The sequence below is a fragment of the Acartia tonsa genome, chromosome 8, assembly GCF_053477335.1.
Source record: "Acartia tonsa isolate MP-2025a chromosome 8, ASM5347733v1, whole genome shotgun sequence".
Lineage (NCBI taxonomy): Eukaryota > Metazoa > Arthropoda > Copepoda > Calanoida > Acartiidae > Acartia > Acartia tonsa.
The window spans coordinates 45,090,687-45,107,795 of record NC_137267.1 but is presented as its reverse complement, the minus strand read 5'-3'; the positions used below and the strand labels follow the sequence as shown (position 1 = coordinate 45,107,795).

General features: G+C 36.0%; 2 protein-coding genes across 2 annotated transcripts in view; one reads left to right on the top strand and one right to left on the bottom strand.

Moving 5' to 3' along the window:
• The window catches only part of LOC145327067 (uncharacterized), a 147,289-nt gene that overhangs the window by 32,269 nt on the left and 97,911 nt on the right, over nucleotides 1-17,109 (bottom strand). The window lies entirely within an intron of this gene.
• LOC145327066 (uncharacterized) lies at nucleotides 5,701-11,338 on the top strand. Its single transcript, XM_080170587.1, has 2 exons — nucleotides 5,701-7,244; nucleotides 9,532-11,338. The coding sequence occupies exons 1-2, from the start codon at nucleotides 7,220-7,222 to the stop codon at nucleotides 10,719-10,721; spliced, it is 1,215 nt and encodes a 404-aa protein (XP_080026713.1). The 5' UTR covers nucleotides 5,701-7,219; the 3' UTR covers nucleotides 10,722-11,338.

Genomic DNA, 17,109 nt, shown 5'->3' with positions numbered 1-17,109 from the left:
CTAAATTGCCAATCTTATTTTGAACTTTTTGACTTCTTATTTTTATGATGGCGACTGATAAGGGGAATATTAATATGGAGGTTGAAGAGCTCAGGGCGGCCATGGATAAGTTCATGGCAGATGTAACGGCCAAATTAACTGAAATTAACGCATCCAAAAATGAAGTGGCGAATTTAGTTTCGGCACAGGTTAAGGAACAAAAAGATGCTCTGTCCAATGATGTTGATGTTAAATTAACTGGGGTAACAACGGATATTAAGGAGCTTAGGAAAGTGGCTAAGGACCTGCCCAAGGATGGGAATCTAGACTCTTATATTAAGGACAGGATTGAACATGTTCAAGTGTTGGAAACCATGGGTTTGGCGGGTGGAAGTATGGACGATACATTGGATATTAGCTATGGAGAGCATGTTTCAACCTCTCACTTAATAGAGGGGGCGGGTAGAATGGACAAGTCCAAAATAATGGCACCTGGCGAGTTAAAAAATAGTATGTTTGACTTTTGGGGCCCCGACAACAATACAAATTGGGTGAATTGTTATGAGAAACATTTTTCGAGTTTTGAACAAGCATTGATCGCTGAAATCCCTGTCATCCCTGACAGATACACTTATTTTGAAAGTTTGAGTATTTCTCTTAATAGGAGTACTAGGGAGGGGGGTGCGATCGATTCCGCACAGGATGTAACTCGTAGAATTGAGCGCCAACTTAAGTGGAATGATAATTTTAACAACTTTTCACCTGATTGGGATATTAGGGTTAATTTTGAGGATTATTTCACTATACTATGGAGGGGCGCTGAGGAAAATTTGATTGATGATCCAAGTATTATAAAAAAAGTACTTTACAAAAAAGTCATGAAGGCCAAGCCAGATATGGTGGGGTTAATAGCTACTCCTGAACGCTTCGCTTCGGCGTCGGCCTTTAAATATTACCTTCAGTTGCGACGCATATTAAGTCCCTATGCCGACGGTGAAACCGCAGCAAAGTTGTTTTACACGGTAAAACAAAATGATGGCCAACCCTTGGATTTGTATTTCACTAAAAAGCTTAAGGCATATAAAAATATGCATCCAAGTTCGGTCAATGCAAGACAATGGAGAGAGTTTTATGATAATGTGGCAAGGGGCTTAAAACACAAAGAACTAGCCAGGGACATGTCTAAGTATGGGGAGAGCATAAAGAATCCAGAAAATTATGGGGATTACTTGAACTATATGGTAAAGAGAGGGGCCCATTACATCTCTTGGGCTAACAATGGGCAGGGGGAAACCGAGAATATAGATTCTTGCTTTACTACGGCCACCAAGGATGAACTAGAATGTAAGAAAGAGAGTAAGAATGACAAAATTGTCATTAACGAGGTCAAAAACGGGGAAATAAATAGGGATGAAAGTGGCATCGTCCAAAATGACCCACATTCGGAAGGACAACTTGCAGAATTTATAGATAGCACAGATCCTATAACTGGGGAGCAATTGTTGAATGTGATCGCAGCCTTGAACACGAGAATGAAAAAGAACTTTATTTGTTGGTGGTGTAATAAAGATGGCCATGCAGCAAATGAATGTTTTATAAAAAGGGATGGTAAACCACCACTACCAAATTCTCGTTTTGGGAAAATGAACAAAAACAAGGAAAACAAGGGGGCAGCAACTAGATTTCAACCCTCATCCCGGCCAATTTCTGATCAATTTGCTCGACAAGTAAATCAGGTGGAAGCTAAAAGCGGCGGGGATGATAAATTGACGCGGGAAATCGAATATTTAATAGCTGCGGGAATGGAAGCAAATCAAAATCATACACCTATTTAAACACATAAAAGTTAACACAATATTATTATTGTAGATCTATATTGATATGGATGTGCAAAATATTATTGTGCACAAATATGTTTAAAAGGGTTATGTCTAAAATTGGGGGAATTATAAACACATTTTGTTCAAGTTTGATTGGGGTTATGTCGACACAAAGAAAAATATTTTCGTTAAAGTACATTAATAAATTATCTAGCTATTATATATAAAATGATAGTAGCGCCTTTTATTATTTATATTGAAATTAGATAAGTTGGGGTTGATTTCTAAAACAAAAATTAATATTGTTTTGACTAGCTTGCAATATTATATCCATTATTAGGATTATAATGGATTATCTTTGCATAACACATTAGGGTGTTTCATAAATAAAATTAGGGTTACTTTACAATCAAAACTAATGTTCTTTTGACACGTTTGCAAAATAAAACTGTTTTGCTGAGTCAAAAAAAACATTTTGGGGTTATTCTTTATAAACAAAATACAAATCTTTTTAATACGGTTGTACTGTAAAATCTTCCTAATGGGTTGTTTTGAAACGTTGGCAAATATTTATCTCTGGTGAGTAATTAATAGCCCGGGTTGCAAAACAAAGGGGAAGTTTGCAAAAATATAAGCTGTCAAAACAAAATCTTGGCACTAGCAAAATGGGGCAAAAGAAGGGGTGGGATAATAGGACGCACTTGCCTGCGGGGCCATTAAAACAGCTTAATGGGCTTCTAAAGGGTTCAAATCTTCTCCGTGACGCGTCGGAGAAAAGAGAAGGGGGGGAAGTCAAGATTGTTGTTTTTCATTGGGGGTAAACACAACAACAACACATTTTTAGCAAAGCCAAAAAGACATTGCTTGAAAGCACAGTCTATTTTTGGCTTTTACTCTGATTGGTTATAAAAACAAAAAATCAAAGTGAGTATTTTGATATTAATTGGTTACACATATATTATTACATATATGTATTATTGTAGTGTATATTTTATTTTAAAGTGAAGTCAAGTAAGTAAAACCTAAGTATATGGGGTAGACGGGGGAAATCATGGCTTATTCTAGCATACATTTTAACAATGAGAGGGGGGGAAAGTTGTTTTCCGCTAATTGTATATACGATAGCGGAAACAACTACCATTCGTTAATTAGTAAAGAATTGTTGGAAGAAAATAATATAAATTATTGGCCTCTAGAAGCACAAGCTTTAAATGTTAACTTGGAACCAGTTAGAGTCATTGGGAGGGTGCAACTTAGGTTCACATTGGATAAATCTAAAAGTTCGTTTGTAGAAACATTTTATGTACCTTCTGTTACTAGTAAAGTGGTAAATTTAGGTCTACGTTTTTTGCAAAACAATAAAATAAATTTACTATTTGATACTAATGAAATCCAAATAGAGGGTGTTCACTTTAAACTGCCGCCGTACGAAATGGGGGGGGGGGGAAAATTTGTGCAGAAGTTAGTAAAATTCCTAAATTAAAAGAATTAATACAAAACATTGATGTACGGGTACCGGGAATTAAGAATCACCAAAAATCATCAATGCGAACAGTAGGGGGGCAAAAATTTAACCTAACACTATGTCAGGGGGCAAACATAGTACCGGGGGGGGGCAACGCTCCTAGTAAAAGCGCCATCTGCAAAATTTCACTCTCGGGAATGGTATGTCGGTCCGAACACAAATAAAATATTAATTAATACAAGTCTTATGGTTTTGGAAGGGGTTTATAGGCCAAACTCTGATGGGACGTGTTTAATTAATTTAGTAAATATGAGTGGGAAAGAAGTTAAATTACAAAAAGGGATAAAAATTGCTTGTGGGTTTCAATCTTCATATGAAAAGGCACCTGAATCTAATGATATTAATTCTTTATCAACAGATGATTTATTGGAAAGAATACGTTTTCTAAAAGAAAATTTAAGGTTGGATGAAAATGAAATTCTAAAGAATGACAAAATATTAAAGGGTAAATTACTTAAAATTTGTTTAGATAATTTTCATATATTTTCAAAAGGAGATTGGGACATTGGACATACTAATATCATGCAATTTAATATACAACTTCAACCTGGGGCAATTCCAACGAAATCTCGGGTCATACCCCTCAACCCCACCTATGAAAAAAGTCTTAGGGAACAACTTGATAATTGGCTAAAATCCGGGGTAATTAGTGAGGGAATGTCTAATTGGTCCAGCCCAATTTTTGCTGTGCGAAAAAAGGGGGTGAATGGGAACCCTGGGAAGTTAAGATTCGTTGTCGACTACCGTCTGCTTAATAACCAGACGGTAAAGACTCAATGGCCTTTACCACTAATTCAGGATAATTTAGAAAGGTTGGGGGAGGGGCGGATTTTTAGCACATTAGATTTGACACAAGCGTACCACAGTATGCCTGTAGATAAAGAAAGTCGACCGTACACAGCATTCACAGCAAATAATAAACAATATCTTTTTAACCGCCTTCCCTTCGGATTGTCTAATGCCCCTAGCTATTTTTGCATGTTAATGCAACGGGTGATGAGCCTAAATAGGGAATTGGAAAACTTTTCTTTGAGTTACTTAGACGATATTATAATATATTCTAAGGAAATATCCCTGCATTTAAGCCACATTGAGAAGGTGTTTAAAGTTTTGGGGGTGGCAAATTTAAAACTTAATTTAAATAAATGCAATCTATTCACAGAAAAGTGTCAATATTTGGGGCATATAATATCAAAGGAAGGTACACGAATGGATGAGGGATATTTGGATACGGTAAAAAGGTGGGCTAAACCTAGGACGGGTAAAGACATGCAAAGATTTTTGGGCTTTGCAGGTTACTATCGTGAATACTTTAAAGATTATGCAAAATTATGTCACAAGCTAGATGGGTTAAGAAATAAAGATTTAATTGAATGGGACACTGAATTAAATTCAGAGTGGGATAATTTTAAAAATATGTTCAATGAAGCAATCTCAAAGTCTTACCCTCAATGGGAAAATCCTAACCCTTTTATATTTGATATCGATTATAGTAGTCATTATTATGCAGGGGTAATCTCTCAAGTTCAGGAAGGAAAAGAAAAGATAATTGGTATATCAAATAGAAAGTGTAATGGGGCAGAGGGGGGGTATCCAGCGTGGAAGGGTGAGATGGCCTGTTTAGTTTTTGTATTAAAGAAATTTTTGCACCTAGCTAGATTTCGGCCATTCGTTGTTAGGACTGACTCAATGAGTCTAACTAAATATAAGACTTGGACAAAAAACTCTTTAAATGGTGTCACACACCGCTGGATATCTTTCCTGCAATCATTCGACTTTACCATTGAACATAGGGCTGGGAAATTACATGCAAATGCAGATAATGTATCTAGAGGGAAATTCTTATGTAAAGACCATAGTATTGATGAATGTACACAGTGTATAAATAACAACACTTTAGATCCATATCTCGACACATGTCCGCTAGAGGACCAAATCTTTAATGTAGAGGGGGTGCGAGTGGGGTCAGATAAACAAGCTTGGATATTAGCTACTCAAAATGATACTGTTTTATCAAAAATAAAAAATTATATTTTGGAAGGGAAAGTATTTACCAAAGGGGAATTGGAAATTTTAAATGGAAGGGAGGAAATGTTGGTTAAATTATTACCACATTTACAATTTGATAAAGGTATCATTATTTTCAATCAACCATTACCCAATGGTAAACATGTAAAAAGACCAGTAGCACCTTTAAGTCTATATAATGAAATATTTGAATTAGCTCATAGCGGATATGGGGGCGGACACAGGGGGGTAGTCGAAACTACACTAAAAATAAACAGCGTTTATTTTTTACCTGGGATAAACAAACTGGTGGAGACCAGAATTAATAATTGTATCAACTGTTTGAGAAAATACAATAAATCTCCTAAACACAACAGTGTTATAACTCAGTCTGCCAGATATAATCGAGTATGGGGGTGTGTGTCTATTGATCTAATTGGCCCTTGGACAGAAGTAATGTTTCAGGGGGGGAGGGTAAAGTTTGTACTAATATTAGTATGTCTATACTCACGCTATGTTTTCGCTCACCCAATAGCTGATGCTACTACAGAAAGCACAGTAAAATGTTTGTTAGAAGAATTCATTCCTACGTATGGTTTATTTTCAGCACTCAGGTCTGACAGGGGAACAAATTTTACGTCACAAGTGTTTAAAAGCGTCATGCAAAGCATGGGAGTTAAAACTATACTAATTCCGGCGAGAAACCCTAATTCAAACCCTGTTGAAAGATATAACAAAGGGATATATAATGCAATTAGATCAGATACCAGCAGCGAACCAAGGGATTGGGCAAAGAAAATTAAAATGGCAACTTTTGTAATTAATATAAGCAAGAACAAAAGGACGGGGTATTCTCCATATTTTGTAGTTTTTGGACGGCAACCTTTGTTACCTTTGAACGTATTTTCACCTGTTGAGCAACAGTTAGTGGATGAATTAGATTGTAAATCATATGTAACATTTCTTGAAAAGGTTGAGCAGATTATGTATAACATTACTGGTAAGGAGGAAATTTACTTAGAATACAAAAACAGGAACAGGGGTGCCAGGGAAATATTGGAAGTTAATGATATCGTATACGCCTTTTTTGATATTGCAAAAGTGGGAATTTCAAGAAAATTACAAAGTTTTTATGCAGGACCGTTCATTGTTAGCCATAAATTTTCAAATGCATTATTTGAAATAACTCCAATTCATAATTGCAATGTAAAATCAAAACATGTTATTACCAGGGATAAGTTAAGAAAAATTCACTCAAGCGTCAAAGTATGTGGAGAAAAGTTGTCATTTAACGTATACCCTTTAGATCTAATCCTTCCATCGAATGAAATATTATTATCCTATTCAAACCCTAATTTCAATGAAAGTTTAGAAATACAGGGAGCGGGGGATAAGGATTTTGTAACTGTTGACAAGTTAATGGACAATTCCGACAATGAAGATATGGGAGGGGAGGATACTAGGGGGGAGGGCGTCGAGGAATCCAGTAATGATGGTGATCAGGGAGGGGATCAAGGTAGTAATCAAGGGGAATATCAGGAAGGGGAGCAAAGCCAATATCAGGGGGAGGAACAGGATGAGGTATTTTCAGGGGAAGGGCACTCTTTTGGGGGGAATGCAGATTTAACTACTATTCCTGGGGAATCTTCTTTTTGGAATAAGGAACCTATTCAATCCTCACCTGAAAAACTTGTTTCCATACCTGAAAATAGAAAAGTTACGCTACCAGAATATGTTTACACCAATATAGTGGGAAAAAATTATGGTACTAGATCCAAAAATTTGGAGCAGCATTATGAGGTAGCACCTACAAGGCAATATACAAAGAAAAACAAAAATAAAAATAATTAATTTCATTTTTTTTGTTTCAGTTTGTGTCACCAGCAAGATGTCGGGGAAAAGATTTAACCAAGGTACATTTTTGTTTCTAATGTCAGTATGGCTATTCAATATTGGTTGGGCGGATGAACTAAATGTCAGTGTGCTAAATTGTACGGGGGGAAACATAACAATTAAAAAAAGTAAATGTGGGAATGGGTTATTTAATATTACTAACGATAATGTAAACGTACATATTCTGCAAAGGGCAAAAAAGTGGGTAATTCCTGGGGTGATTTGTCACATTTATGAAACACAACACTTTTATTACTGCGGGGCATATGCACACCTTCATTTAGCAAAACCAACACAAATTAACAGACCAATACTAATATCCGCTGACGAATGCGCACAAGCTTATAAATCAGGGATAATAATTATTAGAGGGATACCCATATCAGTAAAATTAAATCAACAGGTTAAAGAATCTTTTCTAATAAATGGAACAATATATTTCAGGGATTCATGGAGGGATGGATTTAATCCCCAATGCGAGGGAAAAGGGATTTTAGTGGGCAACACTTTTGTTCCTAATTCATTTATTGATACTGAAGTAACCATTAATATTAGAACCGTTGATTTAATACAAACAGAGAATGGGTGTATTTTTAATGATATAATATTAGCCACTGACAATGAAACAAACAGGGATTGCGGGACGCCCCATCTTCATTGGGATATGAGTAGAATAATAGCATTAAATGAGACAGATACTCAAAAACGCTATTATTCGGGGTTTAGAACAATAAAAATCTTGAATGCATCTATTCTAACGCACAGTTAATGGGGAGAAGATAATATCTTATATAACAAACTTCGGGTGATTTACAATGAAAAACATTCACTAGCTGTGGAAATGGGGGATAAACAAATATTTGGGGATGTCCTACCAGGAATTTACTACTATATAACAAACGTAGAGGGTTTATATGTATGGATTACCCACAGCATAAAGGAATTTTTTCCTTTCATCCACAGGGCGGAAATAGATGCAAATTTGGAAGATAAATTTTATTTATCTTATGGGCATTATAACAACTTAATAAATGAACACAATGACTGTACCTCTGACAGTGTTATTTTATACAATCTAGTTAAAGCACACAAAATGAAAATTCAAAGAACTATGGGGGAAATAATTTTGGAACAACAATGTGTACAAGTTAGGGTTAAACTAAATATTAGCGAAAAATTGCCTTGTTTTGTCAATCATTTTGCCGTGGCAATTAATGGGTCCATTTATGGCATTGTACCAAACACTAGATTATTAGTAAATAAAGATCATCTAATAGAGGTGGATTGCAATTTTAACCCAACGTACATTTCAGTAAATCAAAATGTGTACGCCGTTAACACGGATAAAGGGATAAATTTGGTAACAGTAACAGAGGGGGAAATTAAATCTTATATGTTTGAAGATCTTTATGGAAAAGTAATTGATGAGCAGGCAGACCAGGGGGAAACGTCTCTAATTAGCTTAGACGTCCTTAAACTACAGGAGCTGGCCCACGACGCTATAAAATTTAAACCCAAAGTCGAGATGACATGGGTCAAGTATTATGTAAATAAAATATCCGGGTGGGTTTCAACTAAATGGCATGAAATTTTAATGTACATGGCGGGGGGTTTAGCTGCAGCATTATCGGTCTGTTTGGTTGGGTCTATGATATATTTATGTTGCTGTGCTAAAATATTTAAGGTGAACAATACACAAGGGCAAGCAACAAATTAACAACTATTCTTTTATTCGTGGGAGGGAAACTAATTAGTCTTAAAATTTAAAATTAATGTATGGATAATAATTACACCTTTATTGGTGATGGACGGGGGAGGAAAGCACCATACATTAAATATATTTGAATAATTATCCTTTTAATCGTGGTAAATAAGGGGAAAGCACCATAAAACACATATATATTTGTGTTAACATGTGGTATTTGGACGGGGGGAGGAAAGCACCACTCACTAAATATATTTGAATAAAATTAATGTATGGATAATAACTACACCTTTATTGGTTAATTATTGGATAATTATCCTTTTACTCGTGGTAAATAAGGGGAAAGCACCATAAAACACATATATATTTGTTAACATGTGGTATTTGGATGGGGGGAGGAAAGCACCACTCACTAAATATATTTGAATAAATATCCTTTTATTCGTGGGAAATAAAGGGAAAGCACCATATTCCTTTGGGTGGGAAAATAAACCATGATAAAGCACATATATTATTTGTTTATTTGTTTATTTGACTATTAATATGTGTTAATATTGTATTTGTATTGTTTGATATTGTAATTTAATTTTGCTATATTGCAGCACCCTTCGGACGTGGAGCCAGCCAGAGGAGGTTCAAAACTGAGCCCAGGGACACCACCCCTCCAGCAGCTGCCGCAGCCAACCTGGTATCTAACGATACGATGCTCGCAGTGATGATTGAGGTTAGACAGCAGGTGCACGCCATGAACACTAAGCTGGATAATTTGACCGCTGTAGCTGGGGCCAACACTGCAGCCATCAAAGATCTGCAGAAGGAGACCTTAAGGGTGGACACCACCCTTAGGGAGCACACGGGGAAAAGAGGGATCACGTTAGACCAGTGGCAACAGGAGGTCAACGCACTCCAAAATAATGTTACCTTCTGGGGTAAAAATAGTCAGAGTCAGCTCTCTGAGAACATGGATATTATTATCCATGAACTCAAAAAGCTGGCTGAAACGGTCAATTCCCATACTGATAGCGTGACCAGGGACAACCGCATTTCCAGTGTCCAAGAGTTGGGCTACATCCTACGACGAGAGTGCCAGGGCATCGTTCCAGCCACCACCGCCACCTTGGAGAATAAGCTGAAGAAGATCCAAAATTCAGTGACACTTGTACAATCAGCCCAAGACAGGTTGAGATTGAAGCTGGACCAGTTCCAAGGTTGGACGAAAAACAGGTTGTCCATAGCTGAGATTGATGTAACAGAGGATCCACCTGTCCAAGCACAGCGTAGTAACGAAGCTGAACCATCAATTTCTGCTGCTGCCAGAGCTAGGCAAACCTCGCCACCACGCCCTTCAAGTTCAACAGTAGCCAGAGCCAAGGAGATGGCTGACCGCTACCTTGTTTCCACCCGTCCACGCAGCCCCAGACCACACACCCCACCCATGACCAGCGACAGGCTCTTGTACACCAGAGATGATTACTCTGGTGGCATGAGCAGTGATGATGAAACGCTCTATGAGCCCCCATCACCCAGGTACACACCAACTTCACCCAAGTACACACCAACCTCTCCTTCCTACAAGCCTGGTGATTTCTCTGAATCCAGCGATGAAGATGTCAAGCCGCCAAGGACCGAGCCCCCCAGGAAGAAAAGGAAAGGGAACCCCAACGGGATCCGCACGAGATCAGCTGCTGCCAGCGAGGCCGCAACCTGCCAGGATCCAGCACCTGTACCTGCTCCAGATCAGCAACCAGATCCAGCTATCCTTGATGAAGTGGATGAAGAGAACGACAGCTGACTAGTTGAATCTATCGCCCACTTGGTGGCCTTAGTAGTTATCAACATTAGACTACGCCGCCAGCAACGTCAACACGGGCGCAACCGCCAAGGGGGATAACTTGATTATCATTGTGACCACAAACAGTTATACCTCTAAGCTGCTTTGTACCAAAATTAAATAAGTGAACTAAAAGTTAAAATTATGTTCTTGCGCTGCGCTATGATGAATTTTGTAATGCTTGATAATTATGCCATTTTTTTGATATGTTTAATGTATTAGTATGTAAGAATTAGTATGTAAGAGGGTCAAAGATTACCAGCGGTAATCAATGATTTAATTATTAGTGCCATGGTTAATATTAAGGAAAGATTCTGGGATTTAGGTAATTATGGGTAAAGGGAATGTAATTTACATCCCCTTCTAAGTCCGGGAGAATGTAGTATAAGTTAAAGACTAGCTTTGCTCTGATCTTAATAATTAGTCTAAATAGACAGCTAAAATGGATAATGGCCAAAAGGGGTAGCTGTCAATAAAGTATAAGCTGTGGGCTTAGGTAAAACAATGCAAAGCTAGACAACTTCAGTTGGTTTTAGAATTTAGCTTAGCTAGGTTCGCTCCCCCGTAGCTGTAGGTTTGAGTCCCTAGGTGTGGACACCACAGTTACATTATACCAACCCAGAATCATAAGTAATATATACATATATCCAGTTATTATTGAATCTACTATATTATTAATAAAGTGTTGATCAACATTAAACAAGGTGACATTAGTTATTTGTAGAAGTAGCAAATCTGCTCTATAATTCAGAAAGATCTGTCCTACGTCTATACTACAAAAATATAGCAAATTCTTGCAAAACTTAGCTTTTCTGTACTTCACATAGCTAATTCTTGCAAAACATAGCAAACTCTTACAAAACATAGCAAATTCCAAAAATATTTTGACACTTAGTCAAATTTTTGAAGAAAAAATACCCAGGTGACACCAAGGTCGAAAATATTCTAAAAGTGTCAAAAAAATTTTGGACCAAATTTACTATGGATTCGAACCATTTCCAAAATCTTACTGTTGGTACCAAGGACACCAGGTCACTGTATCTCAAGAACCGGTGGTCGGATCACGCTGAAACTTCGTTTTTGAGTTTGGGACAGCTGTTGCAAGAATTTGCTATGTTTTGCAAGAATTTGCTATGTTTTGTGAGAATTTGCTATGTTTTGTAAGAATTTGCTATGTTTTGTAAGAATTTGCTATGTTTTGCAAGAATTTGCTATGTTTTGTAAGAATTTGCTATGTTTTGCAAGAATTAGCTATGTGAAGGACAGAAAAGCTAAGTTTTCCAAGAATTTGCTATGTTTTGTAAGAATTTGCTATGTTTTGCAAGAATTTGCTATGTTTTGTAAGAATTTGCTTTGTTTTGCAAGAATTTACTATGTTTTGTAAGAATTTGCTATGTTTTGCAAGAATTAACTATGTGAAGGACAGAAAAGCTATGTTTTGTAAGAATTTGCTATGTTTTGCAAGAATTTGCTATTTTTTGTAAGAATTTGCTATGTTTTGCAAGAATTTGCTATGTTTTGTAAGAATTTGCTATGTTTTGCAAGAATATGCTATGTGAAGGACAGAAAAGCTAAGTTTTCTAAGAATTTGCTATGTTTTATAAGAATTTGCTATGTTTTGCAAGAATTTGCTACGTTTTGTAAGAATTTGCTATGTTTTGCAAGAATTTGCTATGTTTTGTAAGAATTTGCTATGTTTTGCAAGAATTTGCAATGTTTTGTAATAATTTGCTATGTTTTGCAAGAATTTGCTATGTTTTGCAAGAATTAGCTATGTGAAGGACAGAAAAGCTAAGTTTTCCAAGAATTTGCTATGTTTTGCAAGAATTTGCTATGTTTTGCAAGAATTTGCTATGTTTTGTACGAATTTGCTATGTTTTGCAAGAATTTGCTATGTTTTGTAAGAATTTGCTATGTTTTGCAAGAATTAGCTATGTGAAGGACAGAAAAGCTAAGTTTTCCAATAATTTGCTATGTGATGGACCAAAAACCAATTTTATGCAAGATTTTGCTATGTGAAGGATCAAAAAGCTAGGTTTTGTGAGGTGAAGGGAGGCTACTTATGTCCTCAATCTTGCAAAATCTTTGTTAAGGGAGGATAACAGGATTTCTGTTTTTATGTTTCTCTGTACTGAAGGATCTCACTAACTGCTGAACTGATATGGTTCCCCATAACAGGGTAGCTTCTCTTAGGTCCTGGGAAGGTTTATAACTAATTTGGGGGAGGGTAACACCACCTTCCCAAGAACTTGAAAATCTAGGAATCAATCTGATTTGACACACAAAAAAGTGTAGAAAAGTATGAATAAATATATATGATTGATCACATGGTACCTTCTGAATAAATTTTGAGAAATAAAATAAAAATGAGGGACAACAAAACTTATGTAGTACAATAAAAAAATATGGATTTTTTTGTTAAAAAAAATAATAGTTCGTCATAAAATTTGGTTTTCTTAGCTTTAAAATTGGCTGCTCTACAGCAGTTTTAATATTTAGCGGCTGGCCGCTAAAAAGCGGATAAGGAGCGGTCTGACCGCTATGACTAGAAAAGTAATTTTCTCTAAAAATACACATGAACCACCAGAAAAAAGTTTTACGTCTCTATCTGTAACAGGAGCCGAGATAGAGGGGGGGGGGGTCTGTTAGGGGGTTAAGTAGGGGTACAGAAGTTTAATTGCCTGTTTTTGCCGGTTTTGGTGCTGGAAGCGCCTTTTTTTTTAACTGAGAATAATATCTTAATAAGTTGTAACTATAAACAGTGAAAAAAGGGACAAAAAAAGATATTTTTTAGGCCTTTTCAAAAGGCAGTTTTGAAATCCCGTTATTTCATAAAAAAAATTAAAATGCATAGAGAATGGCTTGGAAGGTGAATTTAGGTGTTCTGCATATTTCAACTTAAACACATAAGGCCTAAGATATGATATCCCAAAAATCTTTTGTCAAAGTCTACTCTACACCTAGCGCTGGCGATTTCATTTTTCACAGTTATAAAATGCATGATTTTAGAAAACTGACTGGCGCTAGGTGTAGAGTAGACTTTGACAAAAGATTTTTTGGATATAATATCTTTGGCCTTATGTGTTTAAATTGAAATATGCAGAAGAACTTAAAACCTGCACATTACTGAGATATTGTTAAAACCGCCGTGCTACCGTTATCTGTTGATATTTTACATGCCTGGCGCTAGGTCGCCAGTAGAGATAAAGAGCTGAAATTTTGTACATGTATTTCTGGCCCCTAAAGTAACATTTTAGGTTAGCAGAAGAATAAAATTCGAGAATGGGTATTTTCATGAAAAGATCTAGTGTGCATGAATAAGAAAGGTGTCAAAATTGTCTGCTCTCAATTCAGGAATAGAAATCAGGGATTTAAAGGGATAAGACAATTGCCGATAAATTGATGTACATCCCCAATGATAACACACAAATTTACAAAATTAGATTACAATCAGTGGTTAAAAAGTGAGGAGACACTAAACTTATTGAACCATCCAATCAAAATTCAATAAATGTCCCAAACTTGTTTGGCCAATAAATAAGAAAATGTTTTTTATTAACCCTTGTGGACTAGGGAGTGTAATAAACAGCCAAATGTCTCCTTCCTCCCCGGATGGAAATACGGATAGTTTAGAATATTCATCTAGACCTGACTCAGGCATTCCTAACAACTTTCCTCTAATTTGGCAATTCTTTAAGTTTTAACCAATGACACTTCTTTAAATGCTTTAATATTGCAGAAATATTCCTAAAATTTTATATTTTTTCACTTGTAATTATTTAAATAAAATGGATATCAGGCTGTTTTTTTTACATCAATCCCCACGTTTTACAGTAATGTTTTCTTATTTGTTGGCTAAACAACTTTGGGGACTTTTATTAAATTTTGATTGGTTGGTTCATTAAGTTGAATGTTTTAACGTTTTAACCACTAATTCTACATATGTGGCTATTTTGTGCATCATCATTGGTGATGTATATTAATTATCGGTCATTGTTTATACCTTTAGAATGGTTATGTATAAAACTAACTATATAGATATAAATATTGATATGTAATTGTTTTAAAAACTTAATAATTTAAAGAACCCGCGACCGTGGCTCAACACGTAGCGCATCCGCTCGTCGTCGGGAAGGTGTTAGGTTCGAATCTCGGTCCGACACCGCGTCATAACTACAGACGTTAAAAATGGTTCCCACTGCTACTATGTCAGATGCGCGACGTAAATAGTTAGAGTGGGGGGAATGCCTTGGCCCAAAACAGGCGCAACTCGTTACCATGCACAGTTAGGACTTCTCAGACAAAGGTCGTGCATCACAGAGAGTTGGTTGTCTGTAATGTACTGTACCACGGGTATGAGGTGATGGACCAAGAGTCTGGCCTTGAGTTCAGGGATCGGAAGCCTCACGTAAGCCGCGTGTAAGCCTCAGTGAAATCGTGATTTTATCACAATAAAATTCAGCTGGGTGTATAAAACGGCTCTTTAGCAGACAATCCTTCTTTCTGAAATTTTTTTTTCTGCTCACAAGCAGGTTTAAAACTGAGGCTTATGCGCGGCTTGCGTGAGGCTTCCGATCCCTGCTTGAGTTGACAAGTTGACTGTTCAGTCCAGGTGCAACTCACCCATACGACATTAGCAACATAATAATTTAAAGAATATAATTCCTACACTGTACTTTAAAAGTAAAATCCAGACAGTCTTGCATTATTTGGCTTGCTTAGTGGGCATCCGCACAATAATAAAGAGTTTTTGCAATAAACACATTTCTTTTTTATATTCGCTAGAATCTAGTTCATTTTGTATTAGAATAATTTTAGTGATTCTTCCTAGATCTAGATGGATAAGACAATGGCCGATAAATTGAGTACATTCTCGATGATGATACACAAAATTACTCCTTCTGTAGATTACAATTAGATAGTTAGATAAATATTTGGACACTTAACTTAATGAACCAATCAAACTAGAGACAATTGAAGTTATTGAGCCAACGAATTGAAACATGGGTTAAAAAACTTTGGGACTAGTCACATTGTGATTAAGAAATTGTGTTCATGAAAGTATAGAAACAAGCTCTAAATTAAGAAGGAAGGAAAAACGAGCAATAATTTTTGTAAAGTGTTAGAATTTAAGTAGCAGAAAAATGATTTGTGGATTTAAACAAAATTGTATATATACTAGCCCTAATTAAAGAAAAGTTTCACTTATTATAAGTTCTAGATGCTACTGACGTCAATAAGAATGTAGATTATTAAAGAAAAACATAACAGGCCTAAAAAAATGGTTAATAATGCCTTAAAAGTAAAAGATACTTTTTTTTGCTTAAATAATAAAACATTGAAGATATTCCGATATCTGTTTTGAGGTAAAGTATAAAAGTTTGGGTGACTATCCATCATTTTAGACACCACGCAGTTTTTATACATTCAATATATTTTCATTCAAATGTGTTTTCTATAGCTACTTTAGATAAAACTGATTTTCATAAGAAGATAACTTCATTTTTTTTTGTAAAAAAAAGCAAGAGACAAAGAAAGAAAAAAAGTAAAAGAAATTTAGAGATTTAAAATAAAAAAAAAACCAAAAGGTGATAAAGAAACGATAAAACATGAAATCCCTGCATAAAAGTAACAGGATGTCTAAGTATTCTGTTTTATTTACTTAAGGATCTCGCTAACCGCTGAACTGATATGATTCTCCTTTACAGTGTAGCTTCTCAAAGGTCCTGGGAAAGTTTAAAGATATGTTTTGGAGGGTAATACCACCCTCCTATAGAAAAATGACCCCCTTCAAAAAAAATTTTAACTTCAATACCAGGGCTAGACTAATAAATTGTATAGGATTTGGCCTTATGTATCTAATAAATAAATCATTGCTAAAGAATTGTTAATATACATACATATATACTAAAATATAATGTTTTAGCTGTAAAATATATCTTCAATTAATATCTAATTACTAAGATGTACTTACATAAAATATTATGTAGAGTAGAATCTGCGCTTTCTCTCAAAGTACCTGTCCAGCAATGAACCCCCCCCCCCCCCCACAAATTATTTTAAAGATAAGCTGGAATTAAGTGGGAGGGAGTAGTTTTATTATCCTGTGCATAACATCTTGTGGGGCCTAAGCCTGCAGTGCCCTAAAAAATGCCCAAAATAACCTGACCCAATCTAAAATAATAAAAAACTCTTACCCTTTATCTTCCATTTTTTTAAAAAATAAGAATGCGAGGGTGGGGGGGGGGGGGTCTGAGCTGAACAAGGCACTATAACGAAATACTCCGCAGAATCAATATTACTTCCCAACAGCCATTTATCATAAAGTTACTTAATACTTGTTCCAGAC

What these genes read in the sequence shown, in the direction of transcription:
- LOC145327066 (XM_080170587.1), top strand. Translation starts at nt 7,220, where the DNA reads ATGTCGGGGAAAAGATTTAACCAAG. An exon ending in GGGGAAAAGATTTAACCAAG is followed by an intron (nt 7,245 to 9,531) that starts GTACATTTTTGT and finishes GCTATATTGCAG; the next exon opens with CACCCTTCGGACGTGGAGCC.